The 15,392-nt window shown below is 43.8% G+C and overlaps 1 protein-coding gene across 4 annotated transcripts in view; it reads right to left on the reverse strand.

The window, feature by feature from the left end:
- Positions 1 to 15,392, reverse strand: part of CAMKMT (calmodulin-lysine N-methyltransferase) — a 391,971-nt gene that overhangs the window by 4,974 nt on the left and 371,605 nt on the right. For 3 of the 4 annotated variants that reach the window (XM_059134602.1, XM_059134601.1, XM_059134599.1), the window contains 2 exons: positions 11,225 to 11,288; positions 1,182 to 1,313 (listed from right to left, as the gene is read on the reverse strand). In XM_059134602.1, coding sequence (XP_058990585.1) covers positions 1,182 to 1,313; positions 11,225 to 11,288 — 196 coding nt within the window. The remainder of the gene's footprint in view (positions 1 to 1,181; positions 1,314 to 11,224; positions 11,289 to 15,392) is intronic. The other variant, XM_059134600.1, reaches the window with a different exon arrangement.

The raw sequence follows: 15,392 nt of genomic DNA on the forward strand, positions 1-15,392 counted from the left end.
AGGGAAAGCCTCATTCTAGACTGGCAGGCAAGATTCCAGTACTCACTCCCTTCCCTTTTTATTTCCTGATCCTAAGCAAAGGGCAATTCCACCATCCAGAGGAGGTGATTTAACCCTTTCAGTTGACAAAGCAATCTTGTTTCCCAACTCCCCACCCCAGAAGAAGGTTAAATGAAACCTTAGAGACCCCAGAAGAGCAAACCTATCTCCACAATGTGAGGCTTTTCTTTCTCTTGCCTGAAGATCAGATCCACTTTGCATATAATTTTTTCAAATGTCAATATGCTTCTGTATAATATCATAGTCTCGGGTAAAAAAGAATGCTATTCCCATTTTCCCAGGAGAAATTTAAGGTCAGGGCTTTACTTTTCTGCATTCGCAACTTGTAAAATCGTGACAAGTTCAAAGTCTTTGCCCAAGGTCAGACTAGTTCAGAGAAGGGAGATTTCTGTAAGGCACAGAATTACAGAAGTAATATATGTTATACTAGTAAGTGTGATATGTATTAGCAAGGGTGAGATTCCTAAAAAGTTTTCAGTGGAACGCTTGTCTCTCAGTGTCCTATATTGCTCTATGCCTATAAATAATAAAAAGGTCGATAACATTGCTTTATGTAAGCAAGCTTAGAAATCACTCTCAGATAAGTGCTTTTGACCTAAATCTTGTAGCTCCTCAATCTGACATATAACCCCACAACTGTGAAATTCCGTATGAGATTTAACAGTCTCAAACTGCCAACTGACCCAGCCATAAAGCAAGCAGAGATAAAGATTTACAGTCCAACATGATACAATTAGACATTCACCTTCTATTTATTTCAGTGCAGCTGAGCATTTAACCTACTTAAAAGCCAAAGGTTTTTCATAAAAATATAAAGGCTTGTTTATCATTCGCTCTACGCCACCTCCCCTACATCCTACAAATTAGTCTATTATGAATGAAAAGATTAGTTTGTTTCAGAGAAAGGAGTAAACAGGAATGGTTTCTGTAAAATCCTTCTAGACATGCAAAGATAAAAGATGCCTTTACCACACAAAATAATCAGATACAAATACCTGTTCAGAAGAAGCACACCTAAGGAGTACTTTAATCAAATATTTGGGTTACCTGCCAAAAAGACCATGATCTCTTCAAAATGCAACGCGGATTAAAGTGTTATCTAACACAAGCAGAAAACTAACCTTGGAGTGGAAGTTTGAAATGTGTTCATCATAATTTTCATGTCTTTGGATAGAGAAATCAGCTTTTTCAGCTAGATTGCAAAACTGGTTTAAAGTACTCCCTCGGCGTGGGGCGAATACCATTGCTTTCCCCTAGAACGTTAAAAAGGAAATTCACACATTTTAGAACTGGAAGGCAACCAAACAGAACAAACACTGGGGGAAGCATTCAATGCCCTGCTCTCGGGGAGGAAATACAGTTGTTCTTGAGACATCCACACAGGACGGACAGTCACAGTGAGAATAATTTCAAGGATAGATAAACATCAAGTAAGAAAAAAATATGTGTATCTTATATTCAAAGGTTGCTATGTTTTATCCTTTTCAAGTCGTGCATGCAATAAACAAAACGTGGCTCGAAGTTGGTGTTCTGTACAATGCACACCTCTCTTGGGTCCACGGTTCAAACCATCAACTAGCTTTTAGAGTACCTGGTCCACGGCAGTGCCACCCGCCTGGAGACTCCTTAGCTGCTGCCAGCGTGTCCCTCACACAGCTCCAGAGCATGTGGCATAGGATGCTGATAGATGTTAGTTTATTGTACCGGGGAAACTCAATACCAAGAAATCCTCTATAGAGACAGTAACTGTGGTCTCTGTTAGAGAATTTTCATGTTTCGGTCCTGCCACCAGCCTTTTCTGGGACCATGCCATCAGAGACAAGGCTCCAGGATCTTGGTTTCCAACTTCAGTGAGTCCTTCATAATAGTCATCATTAGAGCAAAGCAGCTCCTGACGGCACTCAGATGACCGCTTTTCAAAGGAAGTGGTATAACAAGGGTAATCAGGCTTTTCTAAATAAACTGCACAACCTCGAAAGATTGCTACAGCAGGGAGAATGGGCGGGGTTGAGCAAGCTAGGTACCAGATTTTTCAGAAGACCACTGGACAGGAAACTCCCTGGTGTGCATTTGCTGATGGGTGTGTGTGGACCTTGCCCTCCTAGACAGGCACACAGCAGCTAAACTTCAGAATCTTCTTTGCTTTTTGTTTAAGAGACGACTTCAAGGTTCTACTTCACTTTTATGAAATGCCACTTCAGGTTTTGAGGGAATCATGAAAGTATATCCCAGTTTCTTATGAAAGGTGGTTTCTTGTTTATTACGGCCAAGTTTTTATCGAGCGTCCACTCATGTCAGGAGTGTCCGCTCAAGGACAGGAACTCTATTTGTCTCGTTGACTCTTCACAGCATCCGACAGTGTAGGCATCATCGGCTCCACGTTACAGGATGCTTGGAATGGTTGAAGAGTTGACCAAGATGACACAACTGGCAAAACATACCTACTTCCAACGCGGATGCTATTTTCACCCCCTCACTGCCTCCTTATCAGTAATAGTGACGGCAATAATAATAATAATAATGATGGCGACGACCATGCAGGGCGCTTCACGAACCTTCCCTTTCATCACTTCAACCGTTTTCTCGATGACTTTGTGCAGTAGACATTACATTTTACAGATGATTAAACGTGCAGCAAAGGCTTTGAAGAATATGAGGAGGAATATGTGGCAGAAGGGATTCTGGGCTTAAAAAGTCTCCACCATTACACAGCTGTCGCCTCAGGGAAATTAGAAAGAAAAAAAAAAGCCACAGAACTGTTGAGCTAGAAGGGACCTTGGGGAGGACATAATCCAATCTCCTCAGTCACCTCAGCTGACCCATCATGGTTCCTCACTCACCAAATGGGAAGAACAAAGTCTGCTCTGCCCACTCCCCTACCCCCCTGCAGTCCAGAGAAATCACGAGGATTCAAATGAGGTGATGAATGTGAAAATAATTTGAATATCATCTGAAAAGCAAGGTTATGTAGATTAGAAACATCTCCACCACTTAACAGTGCTGGAAAGATTTTATCAGGTCTTTCTTCCTCTCCCTCTCTTCTCCTCATTTACCTGTAAGAAAATACACCAATACTGTGTCCTGGACATCAAGTGTGTTTTCATACTGTGTTTACATAGACATGTACACACTCAGACACATAATTATAGCAGCACCAATCATGCCACTACACTTAAGGTTCTGTCAGCTTTTCCAATATTAATTGGTATTTTCAGGCGTTTTTCAAACTTAGCAGCAAAAATTCATTTTGATGTGAAACTAGATATATGGTCTTGGCAGGGGAGCAAAAGTCTCTGTTAAAACAAAACAAAACAAAACAAAACAAACAAAAAAACAAAGGGAGAATACCAGTAGGTCATTTTAGTCATTTCTAAGAGCTGGTTGCCATTCTGGATTTTTGAATAATGGATGTTGTTTTATTTTAAAGTCACCTGCAAAAATTGTCTGACAGTTACAATCGAAGAGTTGATTTTTAGTAGCTATTATCTAAGCTATGTATCATAATGTTCACAGGGCTACAAGGCTCTTGGCTGGGCTGATGTTTACATTTATGAGTCCATGCTCCGCATACCCCTGACCCCTTGTTGGTTGGGGTGAGCTGTAGGGGGACCCAGGTAAGCATATGACAGACCCCTCTACCCAGACGTCTCTCCTTCTCTGGGTCTTCTTCCAGCTTACCTGTCCTTCCCTAACCACCCTCTAGAATAGCCACTGCTTCCCCATCACTCTCCACCCTCCTCCCCACTTTACCTTCGCTCTGAGTGCTCCTCACCACTAACACACATTACACCTTTGTTTGTGATCACAGATCTCCTCCGGCTGGAGTGTACACTCCCTGACAACAGGATCTTCTAATGTTTTATTCACTGCATTTTCTCAGTGCCCAGTGTATAGCTGACTCTCAATCAATACTCATTGAGAGAATAAACTAAATCCAGATGTTGAAATAATTTGAGAAATTATTTCTTTGGGAATTCGAAGGCCACATTCTATTGCTTATTTTTTAGAAAAGATTTTCTGCAAGAAGCTCTTCCAGAGTCAGTGGCTCTGATGGGATTCCAGAGGGCAGCGTTCTGTGCACAATACTGGAGCCGCAACAAGGAGAAAGAATGAGCAGTAGTTTTAATCTCTAATTACTCAGTTATGGGTTTTAAAATGCTTTCTTTTTCATTTCAATGAATACAGACACCTTTGAGATGTGAATCAATATTGAGGAAGGGCAATTGTACATCAACCATTCATTCAATAAACAGTCACGGAGTGCCAGCATCCACCCCATAAGGAATTGGCTTTCGAATTCCCATTGTCCCCAGTGGAGCAAGACACTGGTGCAATCAGAGAGATATGCCTCACAATTTAGGCTGCAAAAATCCAAACAAGAAAAAAAATATATAGATTTCAAATTAGCCCATCACTTTAGAAAAATTATTTTCAATTTACTAAAGCCCAACTTTCTAGGCATTTGAAGTCATAGACTCATCTTAAACTCAGAATGAACACTCAATTGAACGTAAAATTTTGACTGATGGGCAGAAATCTGAGAGAATTCATTTATCCCTAGAGTGGAGAAAAGAGTATTTCCACTAAACAGCAATGATATTGTTTACATCGTGAGCTCAGTTGTTGTTATTTTGCTAGACTAATCTATACTCATATATTAAAGGGTGTGTACTTCAGGAAAAAATAAGTATGCTTCAGATTTCTTTTAAAAGGAATATGCTATGCCAGTGAAATGCCTTTATTCCTGTTCCATTTCTAGGCAACCAACTATTAAATGCCAATTACATGTTTAAGCTTATGTTTATTTTTTCTTTACCTGGTTTCTGAGATGCCGCCTTTCCCTGCTTCCTCCCCTACGTCTCTCTCAACCCCCTTCCCTGGCTTCTCCACCTGCCCCTTGATTGTCAGTGGTCTCCAGGGCTCTGCCTACGTTTTCTCCCTGAGCCAAGTGTACCAAAGTCCATGACTTCAGCTCTCACTGATACATCAACACTCCCGAGTATATATCTCCAGCATTCACCAAAGTCCAGGACCCACCCCTGTTTTCAGGTTCCTCCTAGGTCACTCCATGGGGACGTTCTTTTAACTTATTCTGTCTATAGTGGAACTCAGTACTGTTGGCCCCAAACTCCAGATTAGACTCCCTGTCGCTGGGATGCCTCAGCTGACCACCCCTGGCCTCTACGGTGTGCCTCCTCCTTGCCAGGCTCTCCTGCTCTCCGCTTCCACAGCTCGCTCAAACCGCTGCTCTCTCCCTAACACTGTCAGGTAACTGCTCACTTGTTTGTCTCTCACGCTAGACTGTGAGCTCTTTCGGGGCAGGGTGACACTGAATCTTAGTCTACACCCAGGTCCTAGCACAGCCTCTGGCATCTGAGAGGCACCCAGTAATTGTCTACTGAATGAGCTCCTCCGTGAATATCCCCTCTTCTCCACCTTCAGATCTCCACCCTCTCCTAACTGACAATTCCATGTACAAGTTGGTTCACGATGGTGCCCTGAGGAGCTTTGCGGCTTTCAGGCTCTATCTTACTCCACTGCAGCCTCTGTGCTGGCCAATCTGATCTTTCTAGAATCCACATCTGACTATACTACTGCTCAAACACTTTCAGTGGCTCTCTTTTACCCAGATAATAAAGCCCAGTCTCTTCCTGTAGTGTCCTCAGCCTTTCATAAAATGGCACCCCCAATCAAGTCTTTCACTTCATCTCCTGCCCCTCCCAACCCTAACCCCCAAACCACACAGATTCTCACAGTCTACCCAGGGAAAACTTCTCATGTTGATCCCAAAACACAACATACTTTTTCATGCTCTGGACCTGTGAGCGCCATTCCCTCCACCAGGGACGCTGTCTTCTAGATCCCTTCCGTGAAGCTTAGAAGCTTACTATTCAGCACCAAAGGAAAATGCCACTGCCTCTAGAAACACCTTCCTCAGGCACTCAGTCACTCTTTCTGGCATATTCATCACCTTGTGTTGTAATTCCTGGTAGCGCAGGCACTAATGTGTCCTCCTAAACGGAGATTCTCCTGGCGGTCATGACCCGTGTTTACACCCACACCTCACATTCCCACCACAGTGCCACAAACTGAGTAGTTGCTCAACAAATGTTTGTTGTATCGAGACAGAGTCCAGACCCTTGAGTATCTCTCATTCTACAGAAGGTATGAATTAGAAAGACTGTCAAAACAAATAACAACAGCCTCACTCTCTGACCCAGGGCTGGGCTGTTACAAGCTGTTTTCACTGTCCACTGTGATTCCACGTGTGTGTTTGTGTGTGTGTGTGTGTGTGTGTGTGTATGTGTTACATGTCCACGAGCAGATTATAAATTCTTTGGGGGCAGAGACTCAGTACCACGCATGCTGAGTAAGCAGCTGGGTAGATTTCAGGAAAGAACTTCTAGAGCTAGGCCCCTGCTCTGAGGGTCTTAAAACCATCTGGGGACTCTCCCTACAAACTTGAGAGGCATGTATGGCTGAACACAGATTCTCACCAAGAACAAGGTGGGGGTGGCAGTTTTGGGGGCCTCTGACCCAGAGAGCCAGACAGGAACAGAGGGGCATTCCAGGACCATCTCAGTTCACTACCCTGAGCCCACACTCACAAAGCATTTCCCTGACATAACCCAAAACAGAGGTTTGTGCAGGTGTGTGGAGAGATGGATGTTGGATTAAAAAAATAAAAAAGGAGGGGTGCCTGGGTAGCTCAGTGGGTTAAAGTCTCTGCCTTCGGCTCAGGTCATGGTCTCAGGGTCCTGGGCTCAAGCTTCACATCGGGCTCTCTGCCTACTTGTGGTCTCTGTCCGTCAAATAAATAAATAAAAATCTTTTAAAAAATAAAATAAAATAAAAATAAAAAATGAGGAAATCTCTCTGCTCTTCTAAAACCAGAGCCCACAATTTACATTCGTGGCCCTCCTTGCGTCCGGGTGAGGCTGCAGGAATGTGTCAGTTAGTTCAGGCCAGTTTCTAAAGGTTAAATGAATTCCAAGGTGATATTTTTGAATACTTGACGATTGGTTTGCAGCAACCAGCTGGAGAGCTGTCAGCACTGCGTCTCCATCCATTTCTTAATGGTTCTGAGAAAATTCACACCATCTAGCTGGCTTGGTGTCCTTCCCCACACTGAAAGCCATTTCAGAGGAATATTAGTGGATACCATTTGTTGGTTGTCATTTCCAGGCTAAAGTTCAACTTGCAGGTTGCCGCGGCTGTATTTTAAATTACATTCTGGCCCTCTGATATCAGACACTGCTGATGTTCTTTAAAGAACACAACAGCAGGGGGTTACCTGTCAATCACCAGCAACATGGAGCCACTCATGGGAGGGAAAAAGGTTGCAGGGGGGCAAGGGGCAGGGGTGGAGGGGGGGACATTGCTCCTTAGAATAAGTAAATTTTGCTGACTTCATTCCTTTTTAGTACCTGTTCTTTTCTTTTTGCCTTTTTAAGTTTGCTAGAAAGTTCCTTGTAAGCAGTCTGGCAGAAGTCAAGAGTTTCACAGCTACTCTCAACCCGCAAGTTGAGGAAAGTTTCCATGTGGGGCCGGCCGCAAACACTTCCTGTTGAAATCTGGGGCTTCCTGTAGTGACTTGGCAACCACAGGTACCCGTGTGGCTGAGAATCCAAGCCAAGCCAGGAGCCCACCTTGGTGGCTAGGCTTTCTCTGGGGTTGGTCCCCCTCCCTCATGACTCTGTTACAAAAAGGGAAAAGCAGGAAAACAACTCCTCTCCATCTACTTTTTTTGCGACCGGGTTGTAGGACTCCAGACCACTGATTTGCCTCAGCTAGACATCAAGGAACCACACACCCCAAAATGGCAGATTTGTTTCTTCCCCCAGCTAGCCACCTGAAACCTCTTGTTTTTCCTTCCAGCAGTAATTGCTCTCCGCTTGCTCTGTCTGCAGTAAAAAGTGTCTTCTCCATCCAAGTAGACAGTCCTCTGGGGACAATCAGGGGTTGATGAAGGCCTGCAGAACACGGGGGCAGGGGACATGCAGCATGCCCAGGTGCGTGCAGAAGCCACCAAAGTCTGTGTCTAGAGAAGAGTGTATCCCCAACCCCCAACAGCATTTCTGCAAGGAAGATGCCCCCTGTATTCTGTACTCCCCACGGTCTTCTCTGGGTTTTTTTCAAGGTGACAAGAGCTAACACAGATGCAGAGCCCGTCATGCGCTAAAGCTTTCTGACGCATTGGCTTGTGCCCTCCCCGTGTTACAGGTGGGGAACCCAACAAGTGGCAAAGCCCAGATCTGCACCTTAAGCTTGCGGACTCCAGGGTCTAAGCATCCCTTCCCACCGTGAGGACGACTTAGAAGAACACAGGGTGAAGAGAGGTAGTTCCAGAGCCTGATAGTGCTAGTTTGGGCCTGGAACTCGGCCCTCCTGTCAGCCAGGCCGAAAAGGTCCTTTGGACCCGTGTCTCATGTGGATTAACCCTGACTAGCTAAAGCGGTGATAAAAAAAGCAGTCTTCTTTCTGGAACGCACCTGTGTGCCAGGCGCTGTGCTAGTCATTCACGTCGATAACTATTGTACATTGGCCCAGAGGGAGGACTTATGCCTCCCTCACCCCGATGTGATGAAGCTCTGGCTTAGAGAGCCTTGCTAGCGAGAGCAGACTTGGGTCTTGTATGCAGATACTTCTGAGTCTTCCTGCCCTCCACCCTAGCTGCAGACACTGGGCCTCCTGCGAACCTGGAGCATTTGGCCGAAGTGCCATTTTTCCAGAGCACCCAAAGAACATGCTGTATCTGCCACTGAACTCGCTGAGCCTTGATTACCAAGAACTCAGCAGCCACCAGCACATCCCCTGAAGTTGTCTCTTTGCGGGCGTCCTATGGCACTTCCAGCACCCAAGCCACACACCACGGAGGAGTTGTCTTGGACTCAAGAGAATTTTAAAAGCAGCTCTCCTTTAATGATACCTTAGTCTTGGACTGTGATTTCCACGACAATTGCACTAGCAGGGGGAGAGCCTCTGGAAGCAGCACAGCCGGTCCTGAGAGCTTGGAAGAGGAAGAGTTCAGTTTTTGCTCTGGTTACCCCAGCTCTGGGAACCCTTTTGGCCCGCTGGCACTGGAGATGGAGCTGCCGGTGGTCACTGCCAAGTCTATGTGACTCTTCTATGGCCCGCCCGGTGAAGGCCCTGGGAGCGGCGAGCGGCCTGTCTCCCCAGAACTCCCGATGGGGATGAGAGTCCTAAGCAGTCATTTCAGGATTTCCAGGTGCCACTCACAGCTTGGGGTTCTTCTCTTATGGCAGCTCTCTGACACCTTAGGCTACACTACCCAGCAGCCTTGTGCAGCGGCCAACCCAGAAGGGGCCCGAGCAAGGGCCCCTACTCTCATTTTGAATGCTGCAGTCTAGGCAGGCCCCTCTGATCTGGCCTCCTGGCTCCTCACATAGAATGAGCAAGCACCACCTACCCCAGGGCCCTGCCTCGTCCTTCTCCCAGCTGCGGGTGAATATCAGCTGTCACTAGGAGGGCGGTCACATGTGGCCACACTTTAGACAAGGTTCGGGGTTTAATAAAGGATAAGGGAGAGCTGCTAGAGATTCCAGCCCAATCTGCACTTCGGACTATTCCCAGCCTGGACGGTTCTGTATTGTAAATCACTCACATGATTCACAAGAGATGCTAGGCAAACCACGCAAATCCCTGCAAAATGGAGTATTTGCCACAAATAGGCTTTGGAGAGTGTTGGTGAAGTACAGTTGTGCAGCGTGAGATCCGGGAGTCCTTGAAAGCATTGTATTTATGTATGATACATTTTTCACAGAGGCCTTTACGTCCAAGAATCTCTGTGCCCTCTCTGAAAATCCTGACCTTGCAAATGCTCACAAGACTCACCCAAGGTTAATGGGGGGATGAAGAGGCCCCCAGTTCCTTCTTCGACCCTCAACTTGGGCTGCTCACTCAGCCGTGGCTGCAGCCATCAATAGCTCGGAGCACGCCCCTTCCTTGCCTCAAGACCTGCTCCCCACCTCACAGGAGGAACTGAGAAGGCCAATTTAATTTAATTGATTACCACTTACCAAGCGGTGGTTACTCCTCTGAGAGGCCTATTTAAAGTTTCTGAGCTATACAGAGATAACAAAATAAAAAGCAACAGTGTAAGGCAAAGGACGATCATCAAATTGCTCTGGGAACCTTCAATATGAAAAAGATATAAAAGAAAGATTGAAAGGTATTAGTCTCTAAGTCTCATTGAGGTCAGAAGACTAGAGCAAACCTTTGGAAAAAGACTTTCGAAACAAAACTTCAGAAAATACTTCACACACACACACACACACACACACACACACACACACTGCAGTCCTTTCTCAGATAAATATGAGTTCCTGTCTTAGACTGCATTAACATTGTTAACCTATTTTAAATTCCTATGGCACAGCAAGAGTCTTACATACTTACAAGATTTTTTTTTAATGCATGAGCTTTAAACTCATTTTCTTACTTTAAATAGATGTATATTAACTCTCCGGTTAGGCTGCAGGACCTCCTAGCTTAGTGTAACAGCCCAACAAAATAAGAGTGGCTACAAACTCTGTAATTTACTCACAGGCATAAATGGATATATAAATGTAAAAATGTGCACAATATTTTATGCCATGCTTGGCTTCATTGTGACCTAATGTTTATAATATGTAAATAATGGCTTCCTTTTAAAGCAAAGAACTTTTAATATACAGATTCATCTGAAGTCCTTTTTCTTTGATATAAACAGAAATAAAAAGAAAAAAATACTCTTTTGCAATAAATAAATACCCAATGACAAAGGTTACCACTGAAGAGATTTAAAATGACAGAAGTCAACAGAAAACTTTCAATATCATACTTCTACTTTAATATGAAGATATTGTTATCAAAGGAAAAGACTCAAGAAATTCTTTGATAAAAATAATCTCACACTATCTTTGAAGCGGTTTCATTTATTTTACTACCCACTGTGTTCCTTATCAGAAGGCCAAGGGTAAGAAGTTTCCCAGTTATGATTAGGAAAGAATCTGATAGATCAGAAGACCTAATTGAAGTTGGACATAATAAGTATTAAAGTATTACATGACATTAATCCTGCCATTCCATTACTCTCTCCATCTTTGTGCACAGACTAATTATTCTGAAGCCAGTGTTCAGGAGAAAATAGAAACATACTTACTCTGGGCTGGAGTAATCTCTTTATTGCATCAACAAGGCTGGCTCTGTACTGGTCCAGAAAGAGGCTAACATTGAGAAGAGAGCAGAATCCAGATTAAACTGGGTTTCCAAGTCTAATGATACTAATGGAGGTAAGCACAAAGCTAATTATACATGTTTACTCAACACCAAAGGGGAGAAATTGTTTCCTTCCATTCAAGTGTCTCACTGGAAGAAAAAAAAGATTGTGGTCAGTGTTATCCGACCAAAGCCAAGTCATCAACATTCAGCTGGCCAAGATTCACACACGACTGTGCCATGTGTTAATGTTAAAGGGACAATGTCTAAGCTGCTGTTTGGGGGAATCATCTGGTTGAGATGAAACACTTCCCGTCATTAGAGCCCAGTTTCTGTAGACCTGGGCCATCGGTCCACTGAGGGTACTGTGAGGTCACCATCCAGAAACTAACACCAGCCCTATGATGCCCAAACCATGGAACAGATCTCAGGTAGCAGTGGTTTTTGGTGGCCAGGAGCAGTACTGAGGTCAGACTCAACTAGTGACCCAGGAGTAAACAGTTCCAAGACCAAAGACCAGATTTGGGCTAGATAACACAGAGGCCATGGCAACTCGGGGGTTTTCTCTCCCTTAACCTCCATGTTGATTTTTTTCCCAGTTCACTGTGATTTTCCATCTTTCTTCTCTGGTCTTTTGAGAATTTTTGTTAGTGCTCTGTCACCCCCCTGGTGGGTCCATCTGAGCCCATCTTCACCAGGCCTCATCTTGGAAGCCTGGGGAGATTTCCCTTCTCTGGGACTCATGGGCCAGAGCATTAGCAGCCTTGTGCATCAGCCATCCTATGAGAGGCCTGAGCCCTCCTACTCCCATTTCTAATGCTGTAGTTTGCTGTGGGCCCCTCTGCCTTGGTCTTGCTGCTCCTCACAAAGCATGAGTAAGTACCTCTTACTCTAGGGCCCTACCTCATCCTTCTCTGAGCTAAGGGGAGCTATGACCTGTCAGTAGGAGAGCTGCTGCGTGGAGTCACACTGCAGGCAGGGTTTAACAGCACTCTGACCCTTCTTCTAGGTGTAGCCTCCACACAAGGCCTCAGTTTCCTGGTCAATAAAGGGCTACTTAGGCAGCAGTGGTGGGCCTTACGTCAATCATATATATTAGCTGACAAATATTTGTGGAATACCTGCTACATGTTACGGGCTGTTTTAGGCACTGGAGACAAGCTAGGAAAAAAACAAGGTTCCCATCCTCAAAGAGCTTCTGGTCTCTAGTAACCTATGCACAGCAAATTCTAGCACAACATGCGTACCTAGAAGGACACCGTAAGTGTCTGCTAATTGCCTGACTAACGGGCCAACAGGATTTGAAATCGAGCAGCCTATGTAGGATGTTGGTTTCAATGACCCTAAAACAGGGTATATACACTCCTTGACTGGTACTGTTAAGGAAGAATCAATGGTTGGGTAAGCTGCCTCACTAATCAGATTCTCTTCCAACCAACTCTCTCATTTAAGAAAGAGGAGTGGGGAGAATAGCTTATGAGAAGTTGCCAAGAAGTCAGAGCTTGGGTTTCACCATGGCATGTTTGATAGAAGGTTCTTCTATAAAAGATGCTTTGAGCAATGGAAAAAGAATGCTTTTAAGAGGAACTAGAAATCGTGTCTAGAATGGGAACCTTATCCCAACTCCATCCAGCAGTCAGGATAACCTGATGATGTGCCAGGGGAAAATTTTCCCATCCTTCTATCAAAAAATACTTAAATCCTAGAGTATAGACTATATCTAATACAAATGCTATAAAAATTTGCCTCTAAGTCATATTAATCAGTGATTCATAGTCATTAAAGGTTGTTAAGAAAGAAAGAAAATTCTATCTAAGTGTCTTTTAAAGTTTTCAGGGCTATATACCTCACTCTTTAGTAGGATGATAATATCTTAAATTTTAATAGTTATAAGAATTCTGCCTTTAAAAAAAAAAAACACATTTTATTTTCAAGTAATCTCTATACCAAACATGGGGCTTGAACTCACAATCCTGAGGTCAAGAGTTGATGCTCAACTGACTGCGCCAGCCAGGCGCCCCTTTGGTTTTGTTTTTTAAGAAGACTATCACTGCACGAAAATATCTCTGTCAGTTACTCGGGTCCACTGGGGACCTGGCTGGTTGGAATATATAACATTAAGCAAAAGACCACTCTTCAGTTTCAACCTGTGCATCCTAGGAGCTGGTAAGCTTGTTGGAAATAATCAGCCCCTTCAAAACTGAGCTTAAAACATAACCTGATACAGTACTATTTTCACTCAATGTTGGTGATGTGACAAAGATCTTAACATTGCAGATCACTGGAGAATGTGACACAACACCCACGCACCTATTCCAAAACGCAGTTATTTGAATGGTGATGTTGTCCACTCTATTCTTCCAAATCAAATTTCCCAAAAGCAATTCTTAGAGTTCTCTAATAAGTCTTTAATCCCAGCAAGCTCATCTTTCTACTTAGCTCCGAAGCAGAATTTACAACACTTTGTAGGATATATCATATGAGCAATTTCAGTGTGCTTTAGCGGGAGTGATAAATAATGTCCTGAAAATTCACCCCTTAAATAAGTCCTAATGGGCTCAGAGAACAACAGAAGCTTAAGTGTATCTATTTTTAAAAAGGCTGAGTGGGTCACTGTTTGGAATGGAGATACCATTGCAACTCTCCCTTCAGTTACTGATCAAAATACATCGACAGTCAGTCTAGTTTGGCTATTAAACACACACACACACACACACACACACACACACACACAGGGCCCTCTATATAATGCACTAGTGGTATCAACTCTCGCTTTATTCCATGGATCTGAATCAGAGATTTCATGACAAAGGGAAGGTGCCAGGACACTTTCACTGCCTCCCTTAGAATCAGTCAGAGTGTCATGCAGAGCTCAGAGCATTCCCCAATCCACTCCTTGGGAAATTAATTAGTGTAGGCGACAAGGAGGTATTTCTCAGCCAGCATCCGCAGAAAGGGGGCCTCTATGTCATCCTGAAGGTGAAATGTGCTAAGTTAAAGTCACTGTTCTAGATTTAACTTTCAGGAGAAGAAAGGCCTCTATCAGTATTTATCAACTGATCGCTGTGGAGCTGGGACCGATGGAGGTCTGGTCTCCCTTGGGGCTCCCACATGGGGTGCCAGGTCTCTGGTAGCTTGTTTATCTTCTCTGGGACTGAGTTTCAGGTATGGGATGAAAGGGCTGGCTGCCTTTGCATTAAAGAGTTTTTCAGGTGTAAAGGTTATGACCTAGAACCACCCATGATCACAGCATCGGGAAGAAAACAAAAAAATTCTAGAGACTGCTTTGAAAAAAAAAAAAAAAATCCTTCCAGGAGAATACCTTAAAAACCAAGCTTCCTTCATCATTTAGAATAATAGGAAGTAGAAATGATCCATAGTACATAGTTAGTCCAAAAACGCTAAGAGAGCCAGTGAAGTGATGTAAACTTCCCCCATTTCTCCACAAAGTCTCAGACTGTGCATGCTGATGTGGTATAGCTCAGTGCATCAGGCTATGGGTGGCATTTCAGACTTGCTTTCCAAGCCTTTAGATAATCCAAATGTACAGAATCATGTTTATTTTTGCAGAGCTACAATAAACTGGAAAGCCATCAAACACTCACTGAAAGTGTTCCTTGAATACACACACACACACACACACACACACACATCTTACTTCCAGACTCAGATTATTGTGATTGAACAAGAGTCTGGAAAGGCAGGCTGAAAATTAACAATCACTTGCTATCCTAAACTCAGCAAGGACAAGGCTGGACTGCATTCCAGCAGAAAGGAGCTCTTATATGAAATTCAATGTTAAATAAGTCAACCAAGGAACTTAAATAGGCCGGGTTTTTTTTTCCTACACCTGTGGTGAAATATTCTAATATTTTGATGTTTGTCAACAGCATCATTTTGCAGGTGTGGCTGTACCTCGATTTTTTCCTTGTGTTTATTTCAAAATTGACATTTCACAAGTTATTTAGGAACTGTTGAACCATAAAACTGTATTTCATTGTCAAAAATGCTGAATGGTGAAATAATGACTAGCTTTCGCAGCTCGTCTCTTTATTTTATAATCTGGTGGAGCTCCTAAATGGAGATGTGAACTAAGAAGCCTGTCTCTTCTG

The sequence above is a fragment of the Mustela lutreola genome, chromosome 9, assembly GCF_030435805.1.
Source record: "Mustela lutreola isolate mMusLut2 chromosome 9, mMusLut2.pri, whole genome shotgun sequence".
Lineage (NCBI taxonomy): Eukaryota > Metazoa > Chordata > Mammalia > Carnivora > Mustelidae > Mustela > Mustela lutreola.